Source organism: Tinamus guttatus, unplaced genomic scaffold (assembly GCF_059628265.1).
Source record: "Tinamus guttatus ecotype Peru unplaced genomic scaffold, ASM5962826v1 Tinamus_guttatus_pri_ptg000172l, whole genome shotgun sequence".
Lineage (NCBI taxonomy): Eukaryota > Metazoa > Chordata > Aves > Tinamiformes > Tinamidae > Tinamus > Tinamus guttatus.
The window spans coordinates 5,325,088-5,350,679 of NW_028288706.1; the positions used below are offsets into that span (position 1 = coordinate 5,325,088).

The window sequence follows — 25,592 nt, forward strand, 5'->3', positions numbered from 1 at the left end:
GTCCTTCTGCCTGTCCACGAGCACAGTGCATTTTAACAGTGCAGAATAGTGCTGAAAATGGCATTGCAGAGCACAGCGTCCTGCAGCATCACTGAAATATCTGTACCTTATGTGTGTAATTTTGGTACTGGTGGTGTTAAATAAGTTGTTCATTGTGAATTTCTTTGTGACATTTTCATAAAAAAAATATTGATTTAATCTCTCATGTAGTTTTATGAGCATCTGGTTGTCTTTAATCCAAGCATTTACAGGCACATTTTATCTCAGCTTTACTGAAGTTATGGTAGTGATTTTGAAGGAATAAAAAGTAGGGATTTCAGACTTGTTCTCTAATGTTCCTATCTTCATCCATCTATTGAATCTGGACTTAGATTACTAGAGCCCTGATGTGACAAGAGGATTCCACAGTCTGTTCTATATGAATACCTGCTACTGAGTAAGGGATGTAAGAAACACAGGCAGACTAGTCCACTCGAGAACTCCAAATTCAATTTGCCTTGCATCTCCTGTCAAAGTCTCTGGCCTGCTTCCATGGCAGAGTGGAGAACTGGCAGGCAAGGAGTAATAAAGTATTCTCAGGACCAGGTCCTGATGTTCAGTATTATTTGAAGTAGACTTATAAACATGATTCATTTTTTGAGCAGAAGCTTTTCCTAAAATGCTATGCTCATTTGAAAGTCAGACCTAGATTTATTTGGTAAATAAAACATGCCACCTGTCCTCAATTTTGGTTGGAGTTGTAAACAACCAAAAATACTAACTTCACTGTGAAAGTTCTGGTGATTCTTTTCAGTCTCTCTTCAACTTGATTGCTACTGCTGCCCCCTCACCTACCAGTGCGAAAACACTATCATCTTCCAAAACCCTTCACCCTGAAAAATGAACTACAGCTGTCATTCATTCACTTTACAGTGGGCTGTGAATGTTTTAAGTTGACTAAGGAAACCAACAGCTTGCAGCTTTTCTAAGTTTCCAGAATGTCTGCTAAAAGCTGAGATAGTTCATTGATATTAGTATGTCACTACCAAGCTTCAAGAATGTACTATGAAATAAATAGTCTAATGCAGTTAGCAAGGAGCAGGAAGGAAAGGTGAATTTTAATGCAAGTGGCAACGAAAAGACCTCAGAGCTAATTGCTTGAAGAAGTTAGGAAAGCTAATGTGGGCTGAGACTCGTGGGGATTTCTCCGAGTTGGCTCATGGGGGTTAGTTCGTGTACATCAGCTATATGCAAGTTCTATCTATTGCTCACTTATGAAACGGTGCTTAAAGCTGGATGCTGTACATGCGAGCATAGCGTGTTTCAAATGGCAGGAAGCTGATGAGATGCACAGCACATCCCTGCAGAAGGGCTCCTGTTAACATATCCAGAAGGAGAGCAAGTGAAACAGCTCAGCTGTGTAGTCCACAGCCTATCTTCCCAGTTCATTAGATAGTCATTTGATAAAATGGGTAAAAACCCAGGACAGGAGCCCTTGGACTTCACTGTCTTCTTAGCTACTTTCACTCTTCATTTATGGATTTTGCCTTTAAGTTTGGAATGTTACCCCTGGCACCCCATTTCTTTCCTTCTTATACCTCCAGACTGAAGGGTAGTTTGGAGATTCCAGCACTTTCTTATGGATGCAGGAGTTATGGGTTCAGAACCATTCAGTCTCTTCTCCACTGAGCAAGGATTTATATTATGCAAGAAATGATCTGTCTATCTCCCTCCTTCGCACTCTGATTTACTAATGGAGAGGAGGGGAGCATATTAAAAGGGTTTATTTTTCTTGTTCTGAGCAGTCTGAACATTTCAGCATCTGCAGCCACAGTGGTTTTCTGTTTTTGTTTTTTATTTCTGCTCTTCATTGGACTATTCATACTGACTGCCATGACCATCCTCCCTGATGCTATGTAAAAAATCACTAACCAGTTAAAATCATTAGTGAAATCTGCCTTCTCCCTGAGACCCTTCCTAGCCTTTGGTAGTCTCACCATAAATGGATCTCAGAAACAACCTCCCTGCAGTCTGGCATGTGCTGAATGAATCTAGACCATACCCAAAAAGCAAATAAAATCTTTGCTGACACATCTTAACCTGCTATAGAGCCTTTCCCTTCTTGAAATAATATATGCACAGAGCCATCTCAGATAATTGATAAACTGATAAAAAGTATAAGGTGGATATTTTTTTCATAAAAGTCAAAGCTTTTCATAAGAAGATGCTTAGCAAAAAAAAAAAAAAAGCTATTTCAAGAAGGAATTAATTATGTCTCCCTCTTTCTGCTATGTCATAAACACTTTATCTACTTGACCCTACCCTCACTCTTTGCTATGTGCCATCTAGGTCCTTCTGATGTATCATCTGATACAAATTTAATTGAATTTAGAGTGTTTGGTCTCAACTTATATTTAGCTATGAAGTTTGCAGCTTCTGTTTCAAGTAAGAAAAAGGAAGCGTGTGCAAGAGTGTGTGCTTACAGTTTTCTGAAGATGTTAGCTGGCCTAATAAGAGATTTTCAGTGTCTTCCAGATTTTGGAATGTAAGGGCTTTTCTGGCTTTGAGCCAATGCTCTTCAGGGAAGAGAATGTCTCTTCGCTATGTGGTTGTGCAGTGCTCAGTAATGTGACACTCGTGTTCACAGAAACAATGCAGATAAATAACAAGAAAAGTCTAATAAATAATAGGCCTTTTCAGGACAGGAATTGTCTTATTTCTCTGTTTACAGAGTCAAGCACAATGAGACTTGAATCCTGAGAGGTGACAACCCGAATATAAACATTTAATACCATGGTCCGCAATAGCCACGAGAGTTGACAAAGGAGAGAAGACACATGTGCCAAGACACAGCGCGTGACCAAGAAGCCAAAGTAATTGGTGAGCTGCCGCTGGGAGGAGCGGACTCGCTGTCCTCCGAGCCTTGTGCTCCTCGTGTTTTGTTACGTTCAGGCAGCAGCTGAGTGCTTGTTCTTTGGGTCAGCTCAGCGAGTTGGTTGGTGGCAGATGAACCCTGCAAACGTATGGAGTTTTGCACGATGGCCAGCGCAGCTGCCTGTGCCTGCTGCATGGGAAGCCGCTCTGTACCTGGTGGGCAAGACCACAGCACGGAGAGCCCAGCAGAGACGGAGCAGTTGTCACAGTAGTAAGTGCAGCAGGAGGCAAAAAGTCCAGCAACTTTGCTCGGGACAGTGTGGGTGGGACTGCTTGGCATCATGTACTGGTGGCTGTGATGTACTGAAAGGAATGCAATAGAGCTGACGTGGAGAGTGCTGGCTATCGGGGCACCCATTTTCCAGTCCGACTAGCTGTCCTAGGTGGTTTGCTGCTTGCCAGGGGATCTCATCTGGGATGCTCCAGAGGAATTACCAAGGCTTATTTGGCCCTCAGACTATTACCTCTTGCTGCTCATCCTTGTTGGCACCAGTGATACTGCTAGGGGCACCCTTAAACATATACAGAGTGACTGCAGGGCCCTGTGTAGCAGGGTGAAGGCAAGGGAGCCCAGCTGGAGATCTCAATCCCGCTGCAGGGAGGAATGTCTTGGGAGGAGTGGGCACGTGACTGCATGGCTGGTGTTGCACAGTATTCACATACTTCTGACTATGTTTTCTCCTGCCTGTTTTGATTTTGAATTTCAAGAGAAATAATAACATCCTGCAAACCCAAGCTGTGTCTGCATTTTACATCTCCTGGAAGCTGTCAGAAGAAGAACAGTAGATTCAGGTTATTAATTCAGCAGACTGTCTCTCTGCTCTGTGCTGATGCTGAAGTGATCTCCCACTGCGCTTCTCTCGACATGAGATTCATGAGGCAGTCACTTGGCATCACTTACTTCCACTTACAATCTCAGATGCATCCTTCCTGCAAAGGAGAGAGCTCCTTCTCTTGAGGAGACCTCAGTTGTTCCCAGGTAACAGAGAAGTTCTCCTGAGGGTTTTTCTTTCTCCTCTCTTTGCCTTCTCTGCTGTCACTTTTTCTGTCTTAGTTCGCACCGCTCTGTGTCCTCTGCCCCAGTAGTTTCTCTAGCTTTTGTCAAATTTTGTGAAAATCCTTCCTTAAGAGGAGTTGAGTCATTAAGAGTCTCCTACCTGCCTGGCCAGTATCTGAGGTCCATATTCCCATAAATCTTTAGCTTTCCTTCATTTTTGGTCTGTGCCCTGCTTATTCTTTTGCCTTGTCTCTTTGCTGAACTGACTGTTATGTCTACACCGATGCTGTGGATTTTGTCTAGAGACCTCACTTAAGTTGTGCTGTTATGTCAAGGTTGTTTCTCTTTACTGCAGAAAGATTTAAGGTTGTTGACCTAACTCTTCCTCACATGTGCAGCAGTCGTCCTGCTGTGTGTCATTCCTGCTCATGTTGTAGGAAAAATATTGTAATATTGTAGCAGCAATATAGTAAATCTTGATGTGAGAAGCTCTAGGAAGGGAAGAGCTTTTATTAAAAATAAATAAATAAATATGAAAACTGATTTCACTCAGGCTCCTGTGCCTGCAATCTCACAGCTCGAGTGGGTGCAAGGAGCCCATCCAACGTGCAGGCGCCAAGAATCACCAAAATTCAGCCAGTCCTTCCAGGATTTCCTGAAATGATGCAAAGGGCAAAGTATGCCAGCTGTCAAGTCCTCCTCACGTCTTCTGAGCTCATTGTTGGTTAGCAACCATGCTGTAAGTTTGGATGTGCCTTTTTGTCACTGCTAGGAGCTGGCAGTGGTCTGTTAGTCACTTAGTTACACACCAACAGTCACACTCTGTTAGTCACATTCTGCTAGTCTGTTAGTCACAATTTACTCACTGTCCCTTTTTTTTCCAACCTGGTATCCTGAGAAGCTACAGGTACTAAAAGTTGATCTAGATCCCATCAACTCCTGCCATTCTTCTTTCCCTTATCCTGCCATTTCTTTCTCTGGTGCTTCTACACCAACTATTCACTCTCCATTCATACCAGTCTTAATGCTGCTATTACAGTCTTCTACAGTGTTGTTGATAATGATAGTTATATTGTGTACTGTGAGCCATTTTGGTTCTTTTCTCCAGTCTGAAACCTGACACTGTCTCTGCAGTGGCCCAGGCTCCACAGACTGTGGAGCTGTTCCTGGAGGGTCATCATCTTCCGCACAGTGTCCTATTTTTTTTAGGTAAAAATCATAAGTGCAAGGTCTGGTCTGAGAGGCTCATTTAGAGCCTAGGATGGCAAAGCTGCAACTTGTTGGAAGGATGTTCATAAGTCATCTTACATCACAGGATTCCTACTCAGAAAGACTGCAGTGTTTTATATTATCTGTTCTCCAAACAAGTTGCTGTGCTGCTATACGATCATCTGCTTTGTCTCGAATGAAAGCATGGTCCTGCTGAAAGCACATTTCTCATCTGTGTTGCATGTTATTGACCAGCGATTGGGATTTCATACGGAAGATCAGCAAGCTAGCCAGGATTTTACTGGACTTCTTTGGGTCTCTGAGTATCGCATATTTGTTATTTTAACAATAATATGTTAAGAGATTGTGTTTTCTGTGGAGTTCAAGGTGAAGTGGAGTCCAGTACTGCTTCTCACAGAGGTGATTTCACCTCTGTGATCACTCTGGAAAAGGACTTGCCAACTGAATCAGCATTGCTGCAGAGAAAGGAAATTCATTTTCTAGCAATCTCAAGTGAAGTGAATGTACTGTTCATCATGATTGAAAAGATAATTGTTGTCCTCGTGACCCTGAAATCTTAGGAACTTGAGGACCATCAGACAAGATCAGTTCCTTGCATTTCTGTAAGACAGTGGAAGGCAGCATCAACACTTTAAATTCAAGGATACTAAGGGCATTTCTGCAAAACTGGTGACCCTGTTGAGTGCATCCACCAGGCAGAGTGTTAGCAAAAGTATGTTGAATATGATTCTTAAATGGAAGAGTGAAACAAACTGAGTATTTTCTTGGTGGCAAGGTAAAGAGGTTTTACCAGAGTCTGCACAGTCTATAATGTGCCTCAGGACTCCAGAAGTCTTCACAAAATTGAACTTTTTTTAAACTTCTCAACTACTGATCATCAGGAAAGGCCCTGCAGATGAACAGGCTATTATCTCTCATGAAGGAGCATCAAGAATCAGGAATCTCCTGTCCTCAGTGTCCTTTGAAAAGGCAATTCTGGAAAAAAAAATCTAGAAATTCTGCTTGCAAGAATGCCAGGAGGCATCAGCCCACATTTCAGTGAATCCTGATTAAGGAATCCAGAGATCTGTGTGGTTAGTGACTTCCAGAAGCTTTCAGATGATTCAGAACATCTGGTATCTAATTTCAAAAGTATATATGTGAAATTTCATTAACCGCAGCTGCTGCCTTAGATTATTCTTTTAGTATTCATATGACCTTTTTTTCCTTTGGAGGAAGACAAGGTAAGGGTCATTCACAGTACTCAGAGCAAAAATACAAATCAAAGCATCAGTTTTATTAATTTATTTATTCTCCAAATCTACTGCAATTTCTTGTTACAAAAAAGCAACAAAATTGCTGACCTCAGCTTTTCTCTGACAGAATTCTGGTTAAACTGACCTCCAGGGAGTCAGGAAACGACTAAGACATCTCTGTGCTCTTTCTCCACAACATGTACAGATGATTATTATGTGTAAATAGATTATTATGCTAGATGTTGAAGGCCTCGGTCCATAAATACATTGAAAAATGTTGACATCTCTTCCTGGTCTGCTTTTTCAGGCTGCACAAATCATGAAAATGATTGACAAAGATCCAATATTAGTACCTGTTCTCAAGGCAACCTGCATGTGTTCATCCCTCTTGGCACTGAAGGGGTGGCCAGCAGAGAAATTGCTTTTTGAACCTCAAAGCAGTTTTTAATCCATAAACATGAGCTGTTTGCTTGTTAAAAATCCCTTCTGGAGAAATCACATTGCTATTCCTGAAGGAGATTGCTGAGTCATGTTACCTATGCTGTGTGCAGCATAGGCAGGAACTGTGAGCATGAAAATGTTAGCCATGCCTTTTGGCTAGTGACTTGGAATTTATAACAGCATAAAAAGTCATAAATGAAGGTATTGCCTGCCAAGCTATGGGATGCCACCTGCTGAAACCCGCAGTGTTCCCTGGACAATGCCTGTTCTGACTTCACTGAGCCCTTCCAGACAGAAAATTATCTTCCTAATTGTGGTGAGCTCTTACTCAGAGTACCTCAGTGGGATTTTATCCTCTTCAGTAACACCTACTGTGTCAATCTCTGCGCCCCGCTGAAGATGATCTGTGATTACTGCTTACCAGCTGTTCTAACCACAGAATTGCCCTCATGGTTGGTAGTTCAAGAATCAGACTGAGAGATCCTTATCTGCACTGTCACACTGTATCATGCTGCTCCTGAGCAAGTGGCCAAGCTGGAGAAGGTTGCAGACGTATGAGACCTTGAGACTCTCATTTGCCAGGGTCCTCATAATGCACTGTTGCACATGTGGTCTGATAGAATAAGTCCTTTGAAGATGCAGTGAGGCAGCATCTCTGTTCACTTGCCTTTGGCAGGTCTCAGTTCTGTTTGTCCTGCTTTATAAACACAACACTTACACTGGAGGTGGTGGGAAAAGGGTGCCTGTTTATTACTTGTTCTCGGTTTCATTTGTTTTGGTTGGTGAAATACTAAAGGTAGTCTTTAGAGGTACTGAATTTAGAGGTACTAAATAGTGCTTGAAGGATCCAGACTATATCTTCCCAGTGATTCAAGGATGGCGGAGGGGATCCGCTATCACCCTTGCTGCGTGACTGGGAAAAGGAGCACAGTGACTCTAACAAGTCTCTTGGGCTTCCTTATTCCTTATATAGATTTAATTCTCAAAAAGATGCTGATCAAGCATAAAGCATGGCACCCACGGTGATCTGTCACAGCAAGAAAAATCTGGCTATTTCTTTAGTAATCAGTTCCAGAGACAGTGGCTCAAATAGAGTCATCCACGTGTGGCAGCTGCAGAGTGTGTATTAGACACGGTTTCATGGTGAGTGCTCTGTTGAGAATTAATGGGTATTTGTTTTTCTTTCACTAGTAATGTTTAAGATGTCAGTTTGCATATGTAGAGGGGCAGTTCCTTTGTGGTTTTCATCCTGCCTACTTCATTCTTCCTCCTCTATATACTGGCCCCTATGCTTCAGAGCCCCTGGCTGTCATTGCTTTGCTTTTCTGTGCTTACCCAATGTGTTAGAATGGACACCTGGATCTCACTTTAATCTATTTCCTTACCATTCAGTTCAAGAGAGAAAAAATATTCTGATGAGTATAGGTTGCTAGAAGCTGCATATTTTGTTTGAGAAAAACATGAAAAGAGGCTTAAATGACTGTTATATCTCATCCTTTCTCTTCCAGTTGTATTCTGATTGCTTTAGTCACTTATCTCTTCTGCTCCGAGGCTGGAATTATAAACCAGAAATATTGGAGTGATCAATTAAAAATGGGGTAAGGAATAAACACTGAGCATGCTGTTGTGGCTGGCATAGGGATCCAGCTCTGAGCAGTCGGCCCATCTGTTGGTTAATGTAGTCTCATAATGTCAGACCATCTGCCTGCTCCTCTTGTGCGGCAATGTAGAAAACTGGGATGAGAGAAATAGATCACAAAGCTATGTAGGACCTTCCTCCAAAACAAAATAAGCTCCATGATACTAAAAGCCATCAAAGATATCTACAACAGCCCCATCAGGTCAGATAATTAAGACAGTGAAGATAGAAAAAGGGCCAGCACCCAGACAAGACAGGGCAGTTCACAGAATGTGAGAGAGCACATGATAATCACCAGAAATGGCTTAGGTGATGGCAGAAACACCAACTGTTTTGATCTCGATTGGCTTTACTCTTCATTGTTTCTTTTGTTTTGATAGGTGAGGTGGAGCTGGGAGCCAGTTAAAGCCATTCTCTTTGGTGTGATGCTGTGCTCTCTTGGATGTTTTCATGGTTCTGCTATTGAGTGTAATTCCGAATTTATTCAGGTATGTGACACTGGGCAGAATGTGGAATATCTTTGTGCCTATTTTCCCCCTTTTCTGGTGTGAATACAGTAGAGTAGCACTGTAGAAATGACTGAAAAAACACCACTCTACACCAAGACATATGCCTTAATAAAAATATTTGGATTAAATAGTTCCCCTTGAAGAACTATGGTGTGATATGCTTCCATCCTCAACATCGGGCTGAAAAATGAATTATATTCTGACCATGTTACTAGCAATCCTCACAGAATAAAATTCCACTGTTCTCCATGTCTCTGGTATTACCAATGTGAAAAGAAAACCTATTGCTTCCTAATGTACATTTACCTTTAATTCTGCTATTATACATAGTTTCTTCCCTGTATATTTTAATTTGTTGCAGAAAAACTTCACTGATTTATAATAGATACGTAATAAAACATAGGTAAAAGGTTAGTAATACATTTTTTTTCTACACACTTTATTATATCTCTCCTAAATACAAGTGTACAGGTACTTGTCTGTGTGTATGTCCTATTAGAGATAAATTAAAAACGGTGTAAGTAGAACATGAAATTTGCACAAAGACAATGGGGAATATTTTCAAAAGGGTACAGTTTCCCCAGTCACATTTCTTTTCATTAGATGCAGACCTCTAGGTGGACAAAACCTTTCTAAAAAATGATTTTTTTTTTCTTGTCAAGATGAGCTACCCAGTATACACACACACGCAAAATAAAGAGGGCTAGATTTGACCTTGTTCTGTCTGAGGTTTGTCTCTTTCCAACTTAAAACTTGTTCTGTGTTGCCACTCTCATACAGAATGTGTTCCCTATCTTTGGCCATAACTGTCATTCTCCTTTATCTCTTTAAATTTTGTCCCATCACTTTTGAGCTGGGGCTGGCAGGGGACAGGTTGAGAGGTGCACACATTGCTGGATGTGGGTACATCACGAGTACATGTGGTATGGGAATGGGTTTTCATTCTTTATTTCCTACCATCATCCTAATATTTCTTTTCTTCCTTCTTTTCCTTTTTTGATCTCTTCAGAGCAGTGAATTGATGTTTTCATAGAAGTGTCTGTCATCACTCCAAGAGCTCTTTCTTGAGGAGTAAGTGCTAATTCAGAACCCATCACTTAATATGTAAAGGTAGGATTATTCTTCATATACACCACTTTGCATTTATCAACATTGAATATCATCTGCCATCTTCCCTCTTAGTCTCTCAGTATCATAAGAGTCTTCTATCTTTTTTGCATTTTTTTTGGTTTTAGTCCTGTGAATGGCCTATTATCAGCACTAAATTGCTCACCCATTTTCTCAAGCACTTCTCACTGTATAGAAGATCCGTAGCCATACATTTCCCTGAGGGATTCCAGTGGCCACCTGCCTCAATAATGAAATTTGACTTTTAACTTCCTATCTTTAACTAGCTTATTATCCATAGAGGGACTTTCTTCTTCTGCACTGATGACTTTAAGAGATTTTAGGAAAGGACCTTTCTGGAAGTCTTTTGCAATCCCAGGTAGCCTGTAAAAATCAAATATCTTTTATACTGTGTTTTCAATGGCTCCTTAAGGAATGCTAACAGATTTGTGAAACACATTTTTTTCCCCTAGAAGACTATGCTAATTCTTCTCTCTATATGATGCTTCCTATTTGTGTATTTTTAAGTCTTAATCATTTTGCTTGTCAAAAATTCTGTAGTTCCCAAGTTTCTCATGTAGATCTTAGAAAAACAATTTAGTGCCACCTTCCCTTCCTTTGATACAAAGGCAGCTTTAAGTGATTTTTACACAAGACCATAACTCCCGTTCTCCTGAGCTCCTTTAGAAGTATTGGGTGAATGCCATCTAGTTCTGGAGATGTGTCACTGTTCACTTTGGCCATTTGCTCTAAGACTTGTCTGCTGGAAGATTGATTGAAAATAGATGCTATATCTCTCTGTACTGAAGGATTCCACTAGGAACCTTCCTAAGCTTCTCCATGGCAAGCAGTTACCAAAATTTTAGTTTTTCTTTTTTGAATGATTCTTTTGTCTTTAGTCTATTGGCTAGAATCTGTGCATTCTAGTAGGTTTCTCACTTGAAAAAAAGAAAGATTTATGATTACTTCAGATGCCTGTAGCACATTATTCTTCTGGCTCTCTTCTGCCCTGCCTTGCTGTGTTTTCACTTCTAATTCATGGAGTATATATTCTTTTTAATATTCCTCTGTTCCATATGAAGTGTTCTTCCCTGTTTTGCTGTGGTGTTAACAACACTGAATCCTATTTCATAATTCTAATTTATTTTCTGATAAATTATATAGCATCCTTTTTTTATACACTATCCTTTTAGATGACCTTTTTAATTTCTTTTCATCAGCTTCTTTATCTCTCTCTTTTTTAATATTCATTACTTCACAGATTTTTCACTCTTACTGCTCCTGCAAGGATGCTGAATCTGTGTATTTTGTGGTCACAAATACAACCCATCTCTCAGTAGCATTTTGAACCGGGTTCCTGCATACCATTCAGGACTTAGTAAAGAATTACAAGTTTCCCAACAAATTTCTCTGCAGTCATTAGGTGTCTCTAAATTCTGAACTCTGCATCATACTGTATGTGACATATTCTGTTAAAGCAAGGGTTATTTTTTTTGCCCGACTATTTTATTTTCTTTACTCATACCTATTCTTAAGTTTATCCCTGCTATTGTCACTACCCCAATGGCTGATCACTAATATGGGTCTATTTATTGTTTGAGCACGGGGTTCATCCACACAGATTCTGTGGTGTTTCGGCACATAACATCTACTTTGTCTCTCAGTGTAACCAGTACCATGATATTGTCCTGCTAGTTATCTTTCTACCATCTAATTTCTGATACACCTATGACATTAGCAGCTATCAAAGGCACTCATCTAGTTTTTCCTCTTATTAACTGCTGTTCTTAGAAGCACATATGGGTTTAGCTCAGTTTTCTCTTTCTCTACGCTCTGTTTAGATGTTACCCTAGTTCTGCCAGCTCCTTTTTAGACAATACAGTATTTTTATTGCTGCATCTCTGCAGGATGCATCATTTTGAACTGTGCAGAGGACCTGCAGAAAACATCTCCTACCTCTGCCCCTACGATCCGCAATTTTAAAAGTCCCTTGCCACATTTTTGAGTGTTAAATGCTCACTGGCAATGAACATATTTCTTCTGTAAGATTTTGCCCTGCTTCATCCTACATACCTTCCAGAAAGGCTTGTTTATTTTATGCATGTGAATTTCGCTATAAGAAAAGAAAACTCACTGCAATATGCTGAATTAAAAAGTGCGCCAGGTAGCTAAGAGCAGGTCCTTTGCCTGATGAGAGGGGAAAGGAAATAGGAAAAAGGTCCAATGGAAAGATAAGGAGTTTTGGAAAGAAAAGGATTTAGTGCACAACCTCACTGTGCAGCCTTAGAAGACTTAGAAACCTCAGATAAAGGGAAATCTGTCAGGAGATGGGCTGCTTTATAAGGTGTCAGCAAGAAAGAAAAATAAATTTCTTCACATATGTAAAAAAAATTAAAGTGAACAGAAGTCCTGTAAGGAAGAAACCAAAGAGCCACAACTAAGTTCACTGTTCTGTGAATGCCACAAATATCCCTCAGTGAACATACTGCTATTTTATTCTTTGGACACCAAAATGCTCAGCAGGAACACAGCTTTGATTAGTGGGGAGAAAATTACATGAGCAACTGAGAACTTGAAAATCAGCTACAGTCTGCAGGGATAGTTTCCTTCCAACTCTTTTTGGAAATATTTGTTACCTTACTATTCACATCTGTAATGAAATTTAGAAAATAGCACACTGCCTGTAGCCCGAAAACACCTGTTCTGTGACAGCCCATTAAGGGTCCTGGCCAGAATAACCAACTCTTGCCCTATCATTCTTGATCAATAGCAAATGGAAGCTGTCATCAAAAATATTTGTGGACACAGAAGATTTTTTTTTCTAGTTATTATCTACCATCACCAAGCTGATTTTGTTAAGCAAATTTGGCAGTAACAGCCAGCAATAGCTAATAAATTCAATGCTAGGCTTACAAGGTTCTGACAAAATGTTGGCAGCTGCCTCCTTAAATGCAGGGAAGGGCTCTCTCAGTGTGGGTTGGAAGTGTTTATTTATACCATGCTGTGGGGCTGTTTGCCCCAAATTTGGCTGCCCAGATTTGCCTTCTTTTAGTAGGTGTTGTTGGTGCAATATATGCGAAGGGTATAATAGCTGATCAAAGGACTTGGTATCCAGCTACACAAGTGATCAGCACAAAGGGATTGAAGTTAGAGAATTCAAGTATAAGTTATTGCATTTTTACAGTAATAATAAGAAGAATGATCTCATTTATTAATGCAGCATTTGTGGAAAAGGTGTAGTTAGCCCTTGCCATGGATTTCTTCGTATTTTATCATGAATGATTTAGGGATTAGCTTTTCTACACTAAGAAGCTTTTAATTAATATTAAAAGGGCTTATACTGACTTGCTGTTACATGGTGATAGACTTGAGAAGAGACTGCTTCCATAACAAACCAAGATTCTTCTTAGGATTTCTTTTAGCCTGACTTAAATGTGGAAGATGATGTGCTCAGGGATATTTGAGTGGGCTTTTTGATCTACGCAGGGCTAAAAGTCAGTTACATAGAGGTTTTCTTTGGATCCAGGAAACCAACTGAAAGAAATCATGGAAAGCTGAGTGCCTAGGTGCAGCAGATGCACCTGCAGCAGATGCACCAGACATCTACACATGGAGATATTTAGAAAATCACATCCAGGAACTTTTTAGTGGTAAGTGATGCTAAGGAGGTATTCAGAAACTGAACGAGCTGAAATCTCATTGTGGAGATAAGTTTAATTTTAAATCCCCAATGGACGTGAAAACCAAAATACATTAATATAACTGATCTTAAGAACGATACTCAATTTTTGATATTCATTGCACTTTATCAGATCTCATTTCTTTAGAAGAGGAATCAAGAACCTGCCCCAGCGCTGGGTGTCACCGAGCAGCCGGCAAGCCTCTGTGTGCCAGCCCAGTCAACGCAGCAAGCATCTGGAGGTAAGAACTGGTATGTCCATGCCCCAAAAGGAGGGTGGAAATCGGCCTTCTGTGCCATACCAGCATGGCTAGCCAGGTGCCCTGTGTTACTGCCGTTATCAAATAGGATGTCACCTTGGGGTGAATATAGATCAGCTCTCAGGAATCTTCTCCTTTCATTACATTCATTGCTTCTTTTGAGAAATAGTTTTCAAATACTGATTTCTCAAAATGCCCTATTCAGCGTGGGGCATACTTAGTAAAGTCAATGACAAGTGAAGGAAGATGATGAAATTAAATGAGTATGAGATCCTTTTTAACTGGAAAAGAACAACAGAATAAGTCAGAAAGTTTAAGAATTCTGCAGTGAAAATAAGCTGGCATTAAAATGCACAGTTTTCTCTTTGAATACAAGACAGATTGAGAAGAATTTGGATTGACTATGTTTCAGTGTCCAACTTGATGTACAATTGCAGTTTATTCTGGTTTTGTTGAGTCTGGTTGTCAGCAATTTCTATCTCCAAGCAAGTGTTCCCCTCTCCTGTGTGCAAGCTATACAACTCAACAGAAAGACATAAGAAATATAAAGAAATAATTTTCTTCACTAAGCCTATAGCAGATGTACTCACTAGAAAAAGTAGAATAGTCTAGAAACATATTCTCATACCAAGCAGTTACTCTAAAACTTCTACAGAAAAAAAATCTATTGCTGACAGCTTTTAGCATGACCAACAGAAATATTTAATGTAAATGACTAAATGCTGGAAAGTGTGTGGGTGAAGCAACAAAACATTATGCACCAGAATGAACTTGCTCAGAAAAATAATGCACGGAAAGATCCCCTTGCCTTTTGAACACACTCATCCTGTGCAAGGGAGCTCCAAACCTCAACATACTATGGAACAAGCATCCCGTTTGGCTTGTTTTGGATGTGCCTCCTGGTATTATCGTGTAATGTGCACTAGTCCTTTTATTGGGAGAAATAGCCAACAACCATCCCTCAGATTGCCTTTTTAATTCCTCTCTCAGATTTATAGATGACTATCATTTTTCCTTTCAGGCATCTCTCTTTTAAGCCTTACTCTTACCCTTGTGTGGAAGCTTACAGAGATCAGGTAATTCTTGCTGCCATTCTGCAAATTGTACTGAAAAGGACAAAATCACACGCCGTAGTTAATATATGGGAGAAGCTCTTGGATAGATAAATTCATCAAACATCAGGATGTTGTTTGCCCTGTCCTTTCCTCTCAAGTCCTTTCCCAGTGCTTTCTAACATCCAGTCCCTTGGACTGAGCTAGAGGTTTTGTAAGAATTGCTGTACCCCAAAGTCCCATTTCTGTGTGTAAGACTTAGCTCAGAGCCCATTAGTGGTAGTACCTCAGAATTGTTTTTACTTCAATTTATTCCACAATTTATTTTAAGTTTACTAACATTAAATTTCACAGAGGCTTGTCTGTTACCTCTTTTCCAACCAAAATACTCCTCTACTTCATCAGTGGTAATTACCCTTCTTTTTTAAATTGTCCAGCTGATCAACAATAAAGATAAATTAAGAACAGTTGTTCCTAACAGCATTTATTGTCTCCCTGCCAAACCTGATGAAGGTACCATATACCCAAAAGGTTTTCTAATTCCGTCAGGTGTTCTAACAATATATATCCGTTCTTCTCTCAAATATTTCTTTTCCTCTGTCCTTTGGCTTTTCCAAAAGCCCATGACTGGCATGAAGGACACTGCAAAGCTCATGTGCCCATTCAGCTGTGGGCACAGTGCTCAGTCTTGAGCAGAAAGCAGATTGGGCTGAGCTGCCCGGGTTGTCAGTTAATTGAATTCCACCCTTTTTTTTTTTTCCCCATGACAAATACCATTTTTGAAATATGGATTAATTTAGTACCAGTCTCCAGCTCTAATATTGGAGTAAAGAAAAACTTTGCATCCTGCCCTTTCTCTGCACTTGATTTTTTTGAGGGTAGCTCAGACAGAGAAGCAGCTACATGATCCCCTCTCACAGACACACAGCTGGTGCCTGATAAATGAACGTGACTTCAGTTTTCTGTCTATTAATGCCTTTTGTCTCTGAACTTGCGTATCATGCTCTTCCTCAGTAGGAAGTTGGGAAATGTCCATATTGTGATATTTACCTTCTTGAAAAAATATGGCCAAGCAAAGACAAAAATGCATCAGAGAAAGGACAGATTTGAATAAACCCCTGAAGAAAGAACTCTTTTAAACTCTTGGCACTAGCTTCAGCTGGCAGTATGTAATCTGGACGACATGCAGGTTCTGTGTGCTTGAAGGTGTTTCCCCTGGCACTGCAGTATGACAAGGACAATACAGATGAGAGCAGCAAAAAGGGAAGAAGCCTTGACTGTGTTTGTCTTACCTTTTTCAGAAGCTGGGGCAAGGTCAATAAAGCTTCGACATTTTTCACCTTTAAAAGAAAAAGAGTATTTTAGGAGACAAAAATTGATTCATTTTGCTCTGTCTTCCCTTTCTGACTGGTGTTTCTGCCACCTCTGTCCCCAGAGATGCTATGGGGCTGCTGAGTTCTCAGTAGCCCTTTCTGCTAATGTTCTGATTTCTAATTCTGCTCTTTTACACAGAAGGCAGACATTGACTGGGATTCCACTGGACAACACACACATCATCCTTCCGTGGTTGGACTCTCCCCTAGGACTTAAAGACACTTGGCCAGAAGTGAGAAATACGGTTAACAAAGAGAAATTTTCTCTCTGCTTGTCGGGGCCGTGTTGACTGAGTGCTGTTCTTTTTCCAAGGGTTGGGAAGGTGCTGCACTCTGGTTGGAGTGGCACAGTGCAAAGAGCTGTAGAGGGATGACAGTGGGAAAATACAGGCCTCTTGTCACCAGTGCTCATAATGCATTTCCCATCTTGAGGATGCCCTCTGTGCCCCATCAGGATTGGACTGAACCTCCCGTGCCAGGAGGCATTCCCAGGGATACAGATGTGTCTCAGAGCTGATCAGACAGTTTTTCTTATGGCATGTTCATGGGCCAGTGTAGTGGCTGCAGAAACCTGTTCAGTGCTGTGGAGCTGCCATTGGTAACCTCCCCAACCCCCCCAAAACAATACTGACATTAATAGCAGATATTTTCAGAGAAAAAAAAAATTACAGAAATGATAAAGAGGGAAAAAAAAATCTTCTCACCATTACCCAAAAGAACTACTGTGTACAAGGGAGCCAGGTTCACCCCAGAATATTGGCTGCTCTACAGTAACGTCCTGCCAGAGTGCCCGAGGAGATGGATGTGTGCTACTGCAGCAGCGAGCTCTCCTGCCACCCTTGAATGAGGCCCTTCCTGCTGGGAAGCCCTGGTGAGTGTCCGGCAGACAGCAATCTGGCATCAACAGCCCTCAGACAGGGGCTGCCCATCCTGTCCCGGAGCTCTCTGATCAAGTTCAGAGATCCCATGAAAGCTCACTTAGCAACACACTGGTGCAGCTGGTCATGCAGCGTGTTCAGTAATTAAAGAAACATGAGCAAAGAGCTTGGGATTTGTTTAAATTGTGGGAAAAAGCAGCTGCAGGAGCTGACAATTGGAGAGAGAACTACTAGTTACCCTAAGCTATATCTTTAGCTTGTCAGAGCTAGATGCAGACATGCACTGCCTGTGCCACAGAGATCAGGGCCTCCGTGTTGTTCCAAAGGGGCTGTAATAATGTGAATAGGATGTTCTAGAGTGCAGCCACCTTGTCAGTCTTGCAGTGTGTGAGTAAGAAAAGGCATGAAATGAGGCAAGAGGGGAGAGAATAAGGTCAGAGAAGGTGACTTGGAGCACCAGGGTAGCAGCTATTGGAGCAGTCCACGTAGGATACTGTTGCTTAGATCTTTGTAGACACTTTAGCAGAGAGCGATGAGGAAAGAATAAGAAAAGGTTGAAGAATGATGAGTAGTAGTAGAGATGTTTGAAGTGGCAAAACCAGAAAGTGACCTTCCATCTTTCCCATTGTTATTCTGAAGGCTACAGAAGCAGGGAGGATTGCACTAAGGAAGGCCAGAAAAAAGTGATTTGCTAGATATGCAGGAATTAAGTTCCCATTGTATAATGGAAATAGCCAAGAATCACCTGCCTGCCTAGACTTTGGTGATGGGGGAAACTAAAAAAGGTAAGTTGTCCTCAATGACTAGAAAAGGAGAAAGCTCTGAAATGTCACTGGGTTTATGTCCCATCTGCTGCATAGCCACAAAGAGAGGTCAGAGACCTTCAGGGGTTGGATGTGAGGAGAAGAATTCAGAGTAAGGACAGGTCTCTGAATCATGATGCCAAGTTTGGAGAGGTAAGCAGAAGCTTTAAGGCAGACTGAGGATAAGTTTGGTCCTGCAGAGAAAGAGTTCAAAGAGCAGGAGGAGAAGTGGGAGGTGAGCAGGGTAGAACAAAAAGAAATAGATAGGGAAATAGAAAATAGATAGGCCTCCTAGGAAAACAAAATCAGAATGTAAAATGATGAAGAGCTAGTAGAGTGCTGTTGGGAGGATGAGATTATTAAAGATTTCAGTAGAGTTATTCCAAACGGAGATGAGCTTTTCTCATTTTGTTCCTTTAAAAGGTCTGAAAAAATTTATCTGAGAAAAGAAAACATGATGAAAACACATCCCTTGCCATCTTCCACGTCTTCCCTGTACATCCGTATGAAATTGAACACACAAATGGAGGATCATCTCTTTTTTTTTCTCTCTGTAACAGTGACATTCAGTGGGATTACAGCCCAATAGCCGAAGCAAATCTAGTGCAACTGAAGGCCTCATACAAGATTTCTACTGTACTAATACTACTTCTGGATGCTGCGAAGTAGCTGGCAGATAATAAGAACAGCAGGATCTGACTACATAAGTTAAAGTGGAAAAAATGCATTAATAGGTATAAATACCAGATTGCAAAGTATTCATAATACTGTAAGGCCACATTTTCTTTGTTCACAGCTTTTACTATTCCAATCTGAATTTTCTGCTTCTGTTGAAAATTCCCAAGCCATAAGGAAAAAAGCTTAGAAAGAGTAGACATAAAAAGTTCAACTGTTGAGTAATAGTTATAAAAGAACAACTTCTATCTCACCAGCCATTAGATAACAACTCTGCTTCAGAGGAACCACATCACCTACAGCGCACAAGCACTGGATTGCCATTTATGAGCAGGATTGACCAGGACTTCACAGAGTTTTGTTATGACAGGTATCTACCACTGTCTAAAAAATATCAGTTTTGTAGTGCTTGTCTGAAACTGTGTATCAAAAAGCAATGTCAACAACAGAATTTGTCCTAATAATAGTATTTATACTGAATTTCTGCTAAAAGAAGAAAAATCACAGGTAGTGTCTGAAGATAAAGGCCTTCAAAACTTGAATGCACTTGAACAAATTTTCTGTGCTTCACTTCAGAGGTTTTTAATAGCTTTGGCTCAAACAAACCTGAGGGTCACTTGAGTCACTTGTATAAAGCCCAGCATTCAAATTATGACTGCCCAAACACTGTGCTTTTCACTCAGGGAGGATGTGAGTGAGGGGAGAAAGTCTGGGTTTTATTATTTTAGAACTAGTTTATAAATCCAAACTATAAAGACTTGCTTATTTTCTCATGGAACAAAGTAAGCAGAAGAACAAAAATCATACTGATCCTACCTGCAGATACTACTGGATTCACACTGTCGGCCAATTATTTTGGAAAGGTTTTTATTAAATGCTTCGAGAATTGGCCTGGGGTCCCAGCTGGGCACTTGATCAAACAGCACAAAGCGAAGAGGCAAGTGCTTTCCACAAGAACTTGGTATTTAAAAGGTACTGGCTCACTGGGAAGATGGACGGCTTCATCCTTGTGGGAGGGTTGAGCAGAGCAACTTGTCTTACTCTGGTTTTCTTTGATGCAGAAGTCTAAACTTCATCCATCCCCTTCTCCAAATGTCAAGAATCAGGCCCTGGTTTAGATGAAACTTATGACTATAACAAAAACTTGCAGAAAGCATGCTAAGCAATACATAACATTTTCAGATCTTTTTTAAACCACCGTTTAAAAAAAAAAGTGGTCCGTGCCATATCTGCCACAGCCCCAGGACACTGGCCCAGATACTCTCTCTGCCTTGTGGCTGTTGCATCCTTTTGTCACTGTATATTGAATTCCCTGTGTTTAGGACTCCACCTCTGCTTTCTCAGGCACTCTGAGAAGCATATTGTTTCTGAGCAGGGAATGTATCTTGAGGATGAATGTTTTGACCTTTCTTTCTACTTCTTCAGGCAACCAGAGAGATTATAAAATAATTCCTTTGCTCAAGTGCATCCATCCACCAAATCTACGTGTTTCTTTCAATATGATATGTCACAAGATGACCAATAGCCCACCTCAAGTAATCAGAGCACTGCATGCCTACCGGAGGTAATGGAAAGGAATCCATTTTGCCCTTTAAGTCTTTAATTCATGTAAAGACAACTAAAGGAGGAAGAGATTTTATTTTACTAGTTTTCCTCAATTTTGATTACACAGTCGAAGACTGATTTAGTAAATGTGAGCCATTAAAAAAGGATAAACAGCAACATGCTGTAGAGATGTTGAAGTCAGTGTGTAATTTTTTCTGAATAGTAATTAATTATATATACAAACCACTATAAAGTGTTAATCCCTCTGGTGTATTTGGTGCCAAGATTGAGATGAAAAAAAAAAGTCAAATGATAGCTGTGCTGAAATAACAATATATTATTATAATGCTATTATTACTTTTCAATTTACTCTTTACAGTTTAAAGCCTATACTAAATGTGCTGTGTATATAATCTGTTGTTTATTTGTCTGTATGTAAGTTGCTAGAAAATAAAAAGTTCATTTACAGTTGAAATGAACATGTGGAGTCACCCTTGCAGAGAGGGGCATTTACTCCTTGAACCCCAGGGCATTGTCAAGAGGAAAGTCAAGGAAAGGAAGGACCGTATCAAAGCAAAATATCTATTTCCAAAGAGGTAAGGCAGTCTGTACCTAATATTGGTATAAGCAGAAGGCACAGAGGTTTTTCACTTCAGCTATATGTATCTGTGATGTGGGTTTCAAATATGATCTGTTACTTTTATTGGCATTTTATCTTGACCTGACTTCAAGGTGACTGGCTAGCACTGTCATCGCTCACCTGTGGGTGCAGTGAATCTGAAGTCATTACTGCAGGAAACTTTTAACAAATACCTGACTCTAGCATCTTATCCCACTCTAGCATCTTATCTAGCATCTTATCTAAGCACATAGCCAAAGGAGAACAGCATTTTCTATCTCAGAAGCTACGTAGCCCATTCAGAGAGCTGCAGCTACACAGTGTCTTTCAGATACATTGCAGAGTATTGAGAAAGCCTTTTTGGTCTGCTTGGGTGCCAAGGGGGCTGAGGCACCACAGTGTCTGACTGCAGGTGCCTCACCTGCAGGACTAATGTAAAGTGTGTGACCAGAAGTTATCCTGAGGAATGTGCATCCTCATCCTTCCTCAACCCAGCTTGCTCAGGATGCCTTTTCTCCAAGAAGAGCTGGCTGTAACCAAGGATACAAAAAGCAGGAGTGTCCAGGAGGAGGCCTTTTGGAGCCATGGCACAAAGAACGGCTGGATATTGGCAAGAGTAAGTAAAGCAGGGAGAGGATCACTTCAGAGATCACTTCACTTCCAGCTGTTGATTGCCAGATTGTGCTGGGCTTAGTGCTAAAGACTGTGATTCTGTAGGAACTGCACAAGCAGTTGCTGATGAAGGACATTTCACTTCCTTGTTCCGTGTATCTATTTATCATCCTGTCTAGGAAAAACCTTCCTCCAACTTCAGTGGTAACCACTGATTATAATTTTAGATCATGTTCATATCCTAACATGCAGACATGCATCTCACTGAGAGCTGAAGATGTCAGCAGTGCTTTCATTTTTCCTCTTAGGATTTATTCTAAGTTATTTTTGGATATCTTGTATAACTGATCTCTTAAGCCCTCTTAAGTTTAATTTTAGACTTGGCAGAGTTTATCCTGCTGTGCTGCCCTTTTCAGATGCTTCTCCTACTCATACCCAGGCTCCTGGAGAGCCTTCAGAGAATACAGCAAAGCTGGCAACTATGCTCTAGGTAATGGATTTAATAAGAATGGAGGCTAAGATTCCTCACCTTGATAGTCTTGCTCTCAGCCGGTAGCAGAAGTGATTCTGAGAGAGGAGAAAGCCAAGGAGCAGTCACTTCTACGCCTAAGCATAGAAAGAAGACCTGGCTTGAATGCCCTATACTGCTCTGCAGAGCTGTGGCCGTATAAGGCTCACCTGAAGCTCTCTGGAGCTACCGTTGGGTTTCTTGGGAAGCAGCTATAGATCATAGGGTCTGTGGGCCATGGTGGTCTGGGCCCAGTAACAGGAGATGTGTGTGTGTTGCTCTAGAGAACGCCAGTCCTCTGTGTGTGTATGTATGTGTAATCCATTAAGGAACTTCAAGCTGGAGCAGGCAGAGACCTGCATCCAGAAAGACCCAGATCTGAGGTGGTGGGTGGGTAAGGGGCCTGTGCTCAGGGCATGGATATTAAACAGACTTAGAGCCTGTGCAAATTTTGAGGGATTCACGGGCGGCGTGCTTGTGCATTCACAGAGGGAAAGGCCGTGTGTGTTTGACTAATGAGCTTCAAACCTGCTCAGCCGGAGGGGAGACGGGGAGCGAGCAGCGTCGCTGCGGATGTGAACACTGGGGGCGTTTCTGAGGGTGACGGTGACGGCACCACTCGGCCTGGGTCGCTCTGCGTGGCGCTGTGCTGGCATCACGCGTGTGTGCATGCACGCAGGCACGTGTCTCGTATCGTAAACACGAGCTGGACCTGCAGAGAGGAACAGCAGCAACCACCTAGGGAGGAGAGATCCACCGCGTCCTGAAATCCCCCGGGCTGAGCTCCTGTTCCCAGGAGCTCTGCAGCTGCACCGGCCCCCACAACATTGCAAGGCCTTACAACAAGGCCCCCACAACATTGCTGTGTTCCAGCTCTGCAGGTGTTTCTACTGCAAAAGGTTGACTGAATTTTTGTTGAAGAATTTGGGGGCTTCCTGGAAAAAGTTGGATCTAATCTGTGCAAGCATCAGACCCAGAGGATGAGTGTGAAAGCTGCTCAGTGTAGGGTGATGACCTTCCTGCCTCTCACAGCATCAGGGCTGTACCTTTTCCTAGTACTCTGCTACTTGCAGTGTGGTGGAATATTCTGACCTTCCAACTCTTCCCAGCCTATGGCACCTACTTGTCATGAAAATTGTCTCCTGCTTGAAAAATGAAATGCTTTCAGGGAAAAGGAAAAGGTTACATAAACTGAACTGGTAAGGATAGAGGATGCTGCAGGGATGTGAGAGGCACTACGAGATACTGTCCTGCGAGTGTCCTGTCACCTCAAGTGGGTCAGTGCAAGCACCACTGAGTCCCCTATACAGAAACAAGGCTACAGAGCAGCGCTCGTTGGCCAGTCCCGAACACGTCCCTGTCCCCAGTGCCTGCAGGCAGTGGGGCTGCTGGCTTACCTGTTCCACTGGAGACCTACTTCAAAGTCAGCCACACTTTGAAGCTGAGCTGCTCCTGCCTCTGTGTTAGAGGCAAATGCTGTTTCTCTTTCCTTCTCCAGGGTTCAAAGACACCCCTACCTTCCTAGCCAGATCAGTGGTTTGAAAGGAAAAGCCAAGAAAGAGAAATAGCTCTTCCATATTCCCCAGATTGAAACCTATCATAAAACTAACCAAGACAGACTCATGCAGCTGTCAGGACTACACAGTATATTGGCTCCAGGGCTGTGAGTTACTGCTCCCCCATATCGTTGCCATGACGGAACCGCGCTGTGACAGATGAGATGCACCTTCCGAAGTGGACACGATGTGACATCTTTCCAGAGGCTCGTGGAAGCAGTGGACTCTTGAGAGCGATTGCAGAGGACAGCTGGACATGTGTCCTAAACAGGCGCAGGCTGAATCTAATCCATAGCACCCCGGAGGTATTCAAAGTCTGTAGTGTGGCTGTTGCGATAGCAAGGACCAGAAATTTATGTCCTGAGTCATCCTTATTGGCCTGTGTTCTTAAAATTCCTCTCTGAGCTAGTGATGAAAGTCTGATTAATAACCAGAGCACCAAATAAAAGAAGCTCTGAAATACTCAGGTTTTCATGTCTTCCATGTAAACTATTTCCTAATAATCTAGTTAAATAATTTGACTTGAGAGAAATGTGATGGTTTTGATGCTGAGGAGGATTTCTCTTACAACTCTGCTTTTCATCTTGAAAAAAGAGGGAAAAGAAAAAGCTGTCTGTGTTCACTTACTCTGCATAAATTTCCACGAGTTCAAAAGTACAGTTTTGAAAGAAATTTAATTGTTTAAATTTCATTTAAACAGCATTTCCTTTCAGTAACACCTTGGCTCCCAGCCTACAAAAGACAAGGCCTCTTTTTTTTCCCCAATAGGCCTTAACGAGCCTTTATCTCTCCTGTTGTATCTAGAGTCATGTGACTTTGTTGAGGTTCCCACACAATCTACTGAGACTAAAATCATTGTATTTGTCTAAAAAAAGATATAACCCTCCAGGGATCCCAGTCTAGGAAAGAGGATAAGGACTGCAACATAACTTCAGTGAAATAAAGAACTACATGAGGGGAAAGGCAGGTTAATGAGCTAATTCAAACTGAGTTGTATGAGGTTAATTAAGAAATAAAATATTCTACTTTTGATTAAACTGATCCCAGATGGAGGATTTAATTGAAATTTTTTCTAATGAAAAATCAAATCTTAATCAAACCCGAATGGTCAACTGGATAATGTTGATTTTGCTAGAACAGTAACACTTTCTGGTAAATAAGCCACTTATTCCAGAAGAGCATTAAATTTTGTCTTGAGCTACAAAAAGAATTGTTTTCTCTCTCTAACAGCTGTCATTCATACCTGTTGCCTGTCAGTATTTCTCCTGCTTCCAGGTAAAATGAGAATTTGCTGTTTGTTCAGCCTCTGCTGAAACAACCTGCAGTGTTTTTCCCTTTGGGGACTGTTTTTATGTCTGAATATTGTAATATTTCTTGTTTTCCACAGGCTGAACCTCTTTGAACTTTCTGCTTCTTAAAGTACAAGAGCGCTGCTGCAAGCTTTCCGCTTTCTCAATTAAGCTCGCCGCGCAAAGGCACCGAACAAGCACCTTGGTGCTAGTTGTGTCGGAGAGGTAAGTCCATATGTTTTGCAGACTCCGGCGTTTCCTCTCTGCATCCCTGGAGCACTCGTTAGCCGTGCCGAGGGCACGGGTGCAGGCGGAGCGGGGACCGTGCCAGCGCGCTTGTGCTAACCCAGAGCATGTGCCATGGCAACTGGGTTTGCTGCACTGAAACTCTCTCTGTTGCGTGAATCTTTCACAGTGTCTGAAAGCAAAACTCCTCCACAGTCTGTTAGCAAATCATGTCTAATTCAAACACGTCCAAGTCACAAGACTCGTCTGATTATCTTAGTTAGACCTGATGGGTTGAGTGGCCATTTGCATGCACAGATCTATCGTTTCTTGGAAAATAGCTCGGATTATTGAGTGAATGGGAGAATCAGGAGAACAAGGGTGCAGAAAGAGGCTTTTAATGATGTTGTGTCAAATTGGACTTAACTTTAAAATCAGGAAAATATG

The 25,592-nt window shown here is 41.5% G+C and overlaps 1 protein-coding gene across 2 annotated transcripts in view; it reads right to left on the reverse strand.

The window, feature by feature from the left end:
• The window catches only part of GSG1L (GSG1 like), a 65,833-nt gene that overhangs the window by 29,200 nt on the left and 11,041 nt on the right, over positions 1-25,592 (reverse strand). For both annotated transcript variants that reach the window (XM_088523144.1, XM_088523142.1), the window contains exon 2: positions 16,355-16,402. In XM_088523144.1, coding sequence (XP_088379270.1) covers positions 16,355-16,402 — 48 coding nt within the window. The remainder of the gene's footprint in view (positions 1-16,354; positions 16,403-25,592) is intronic.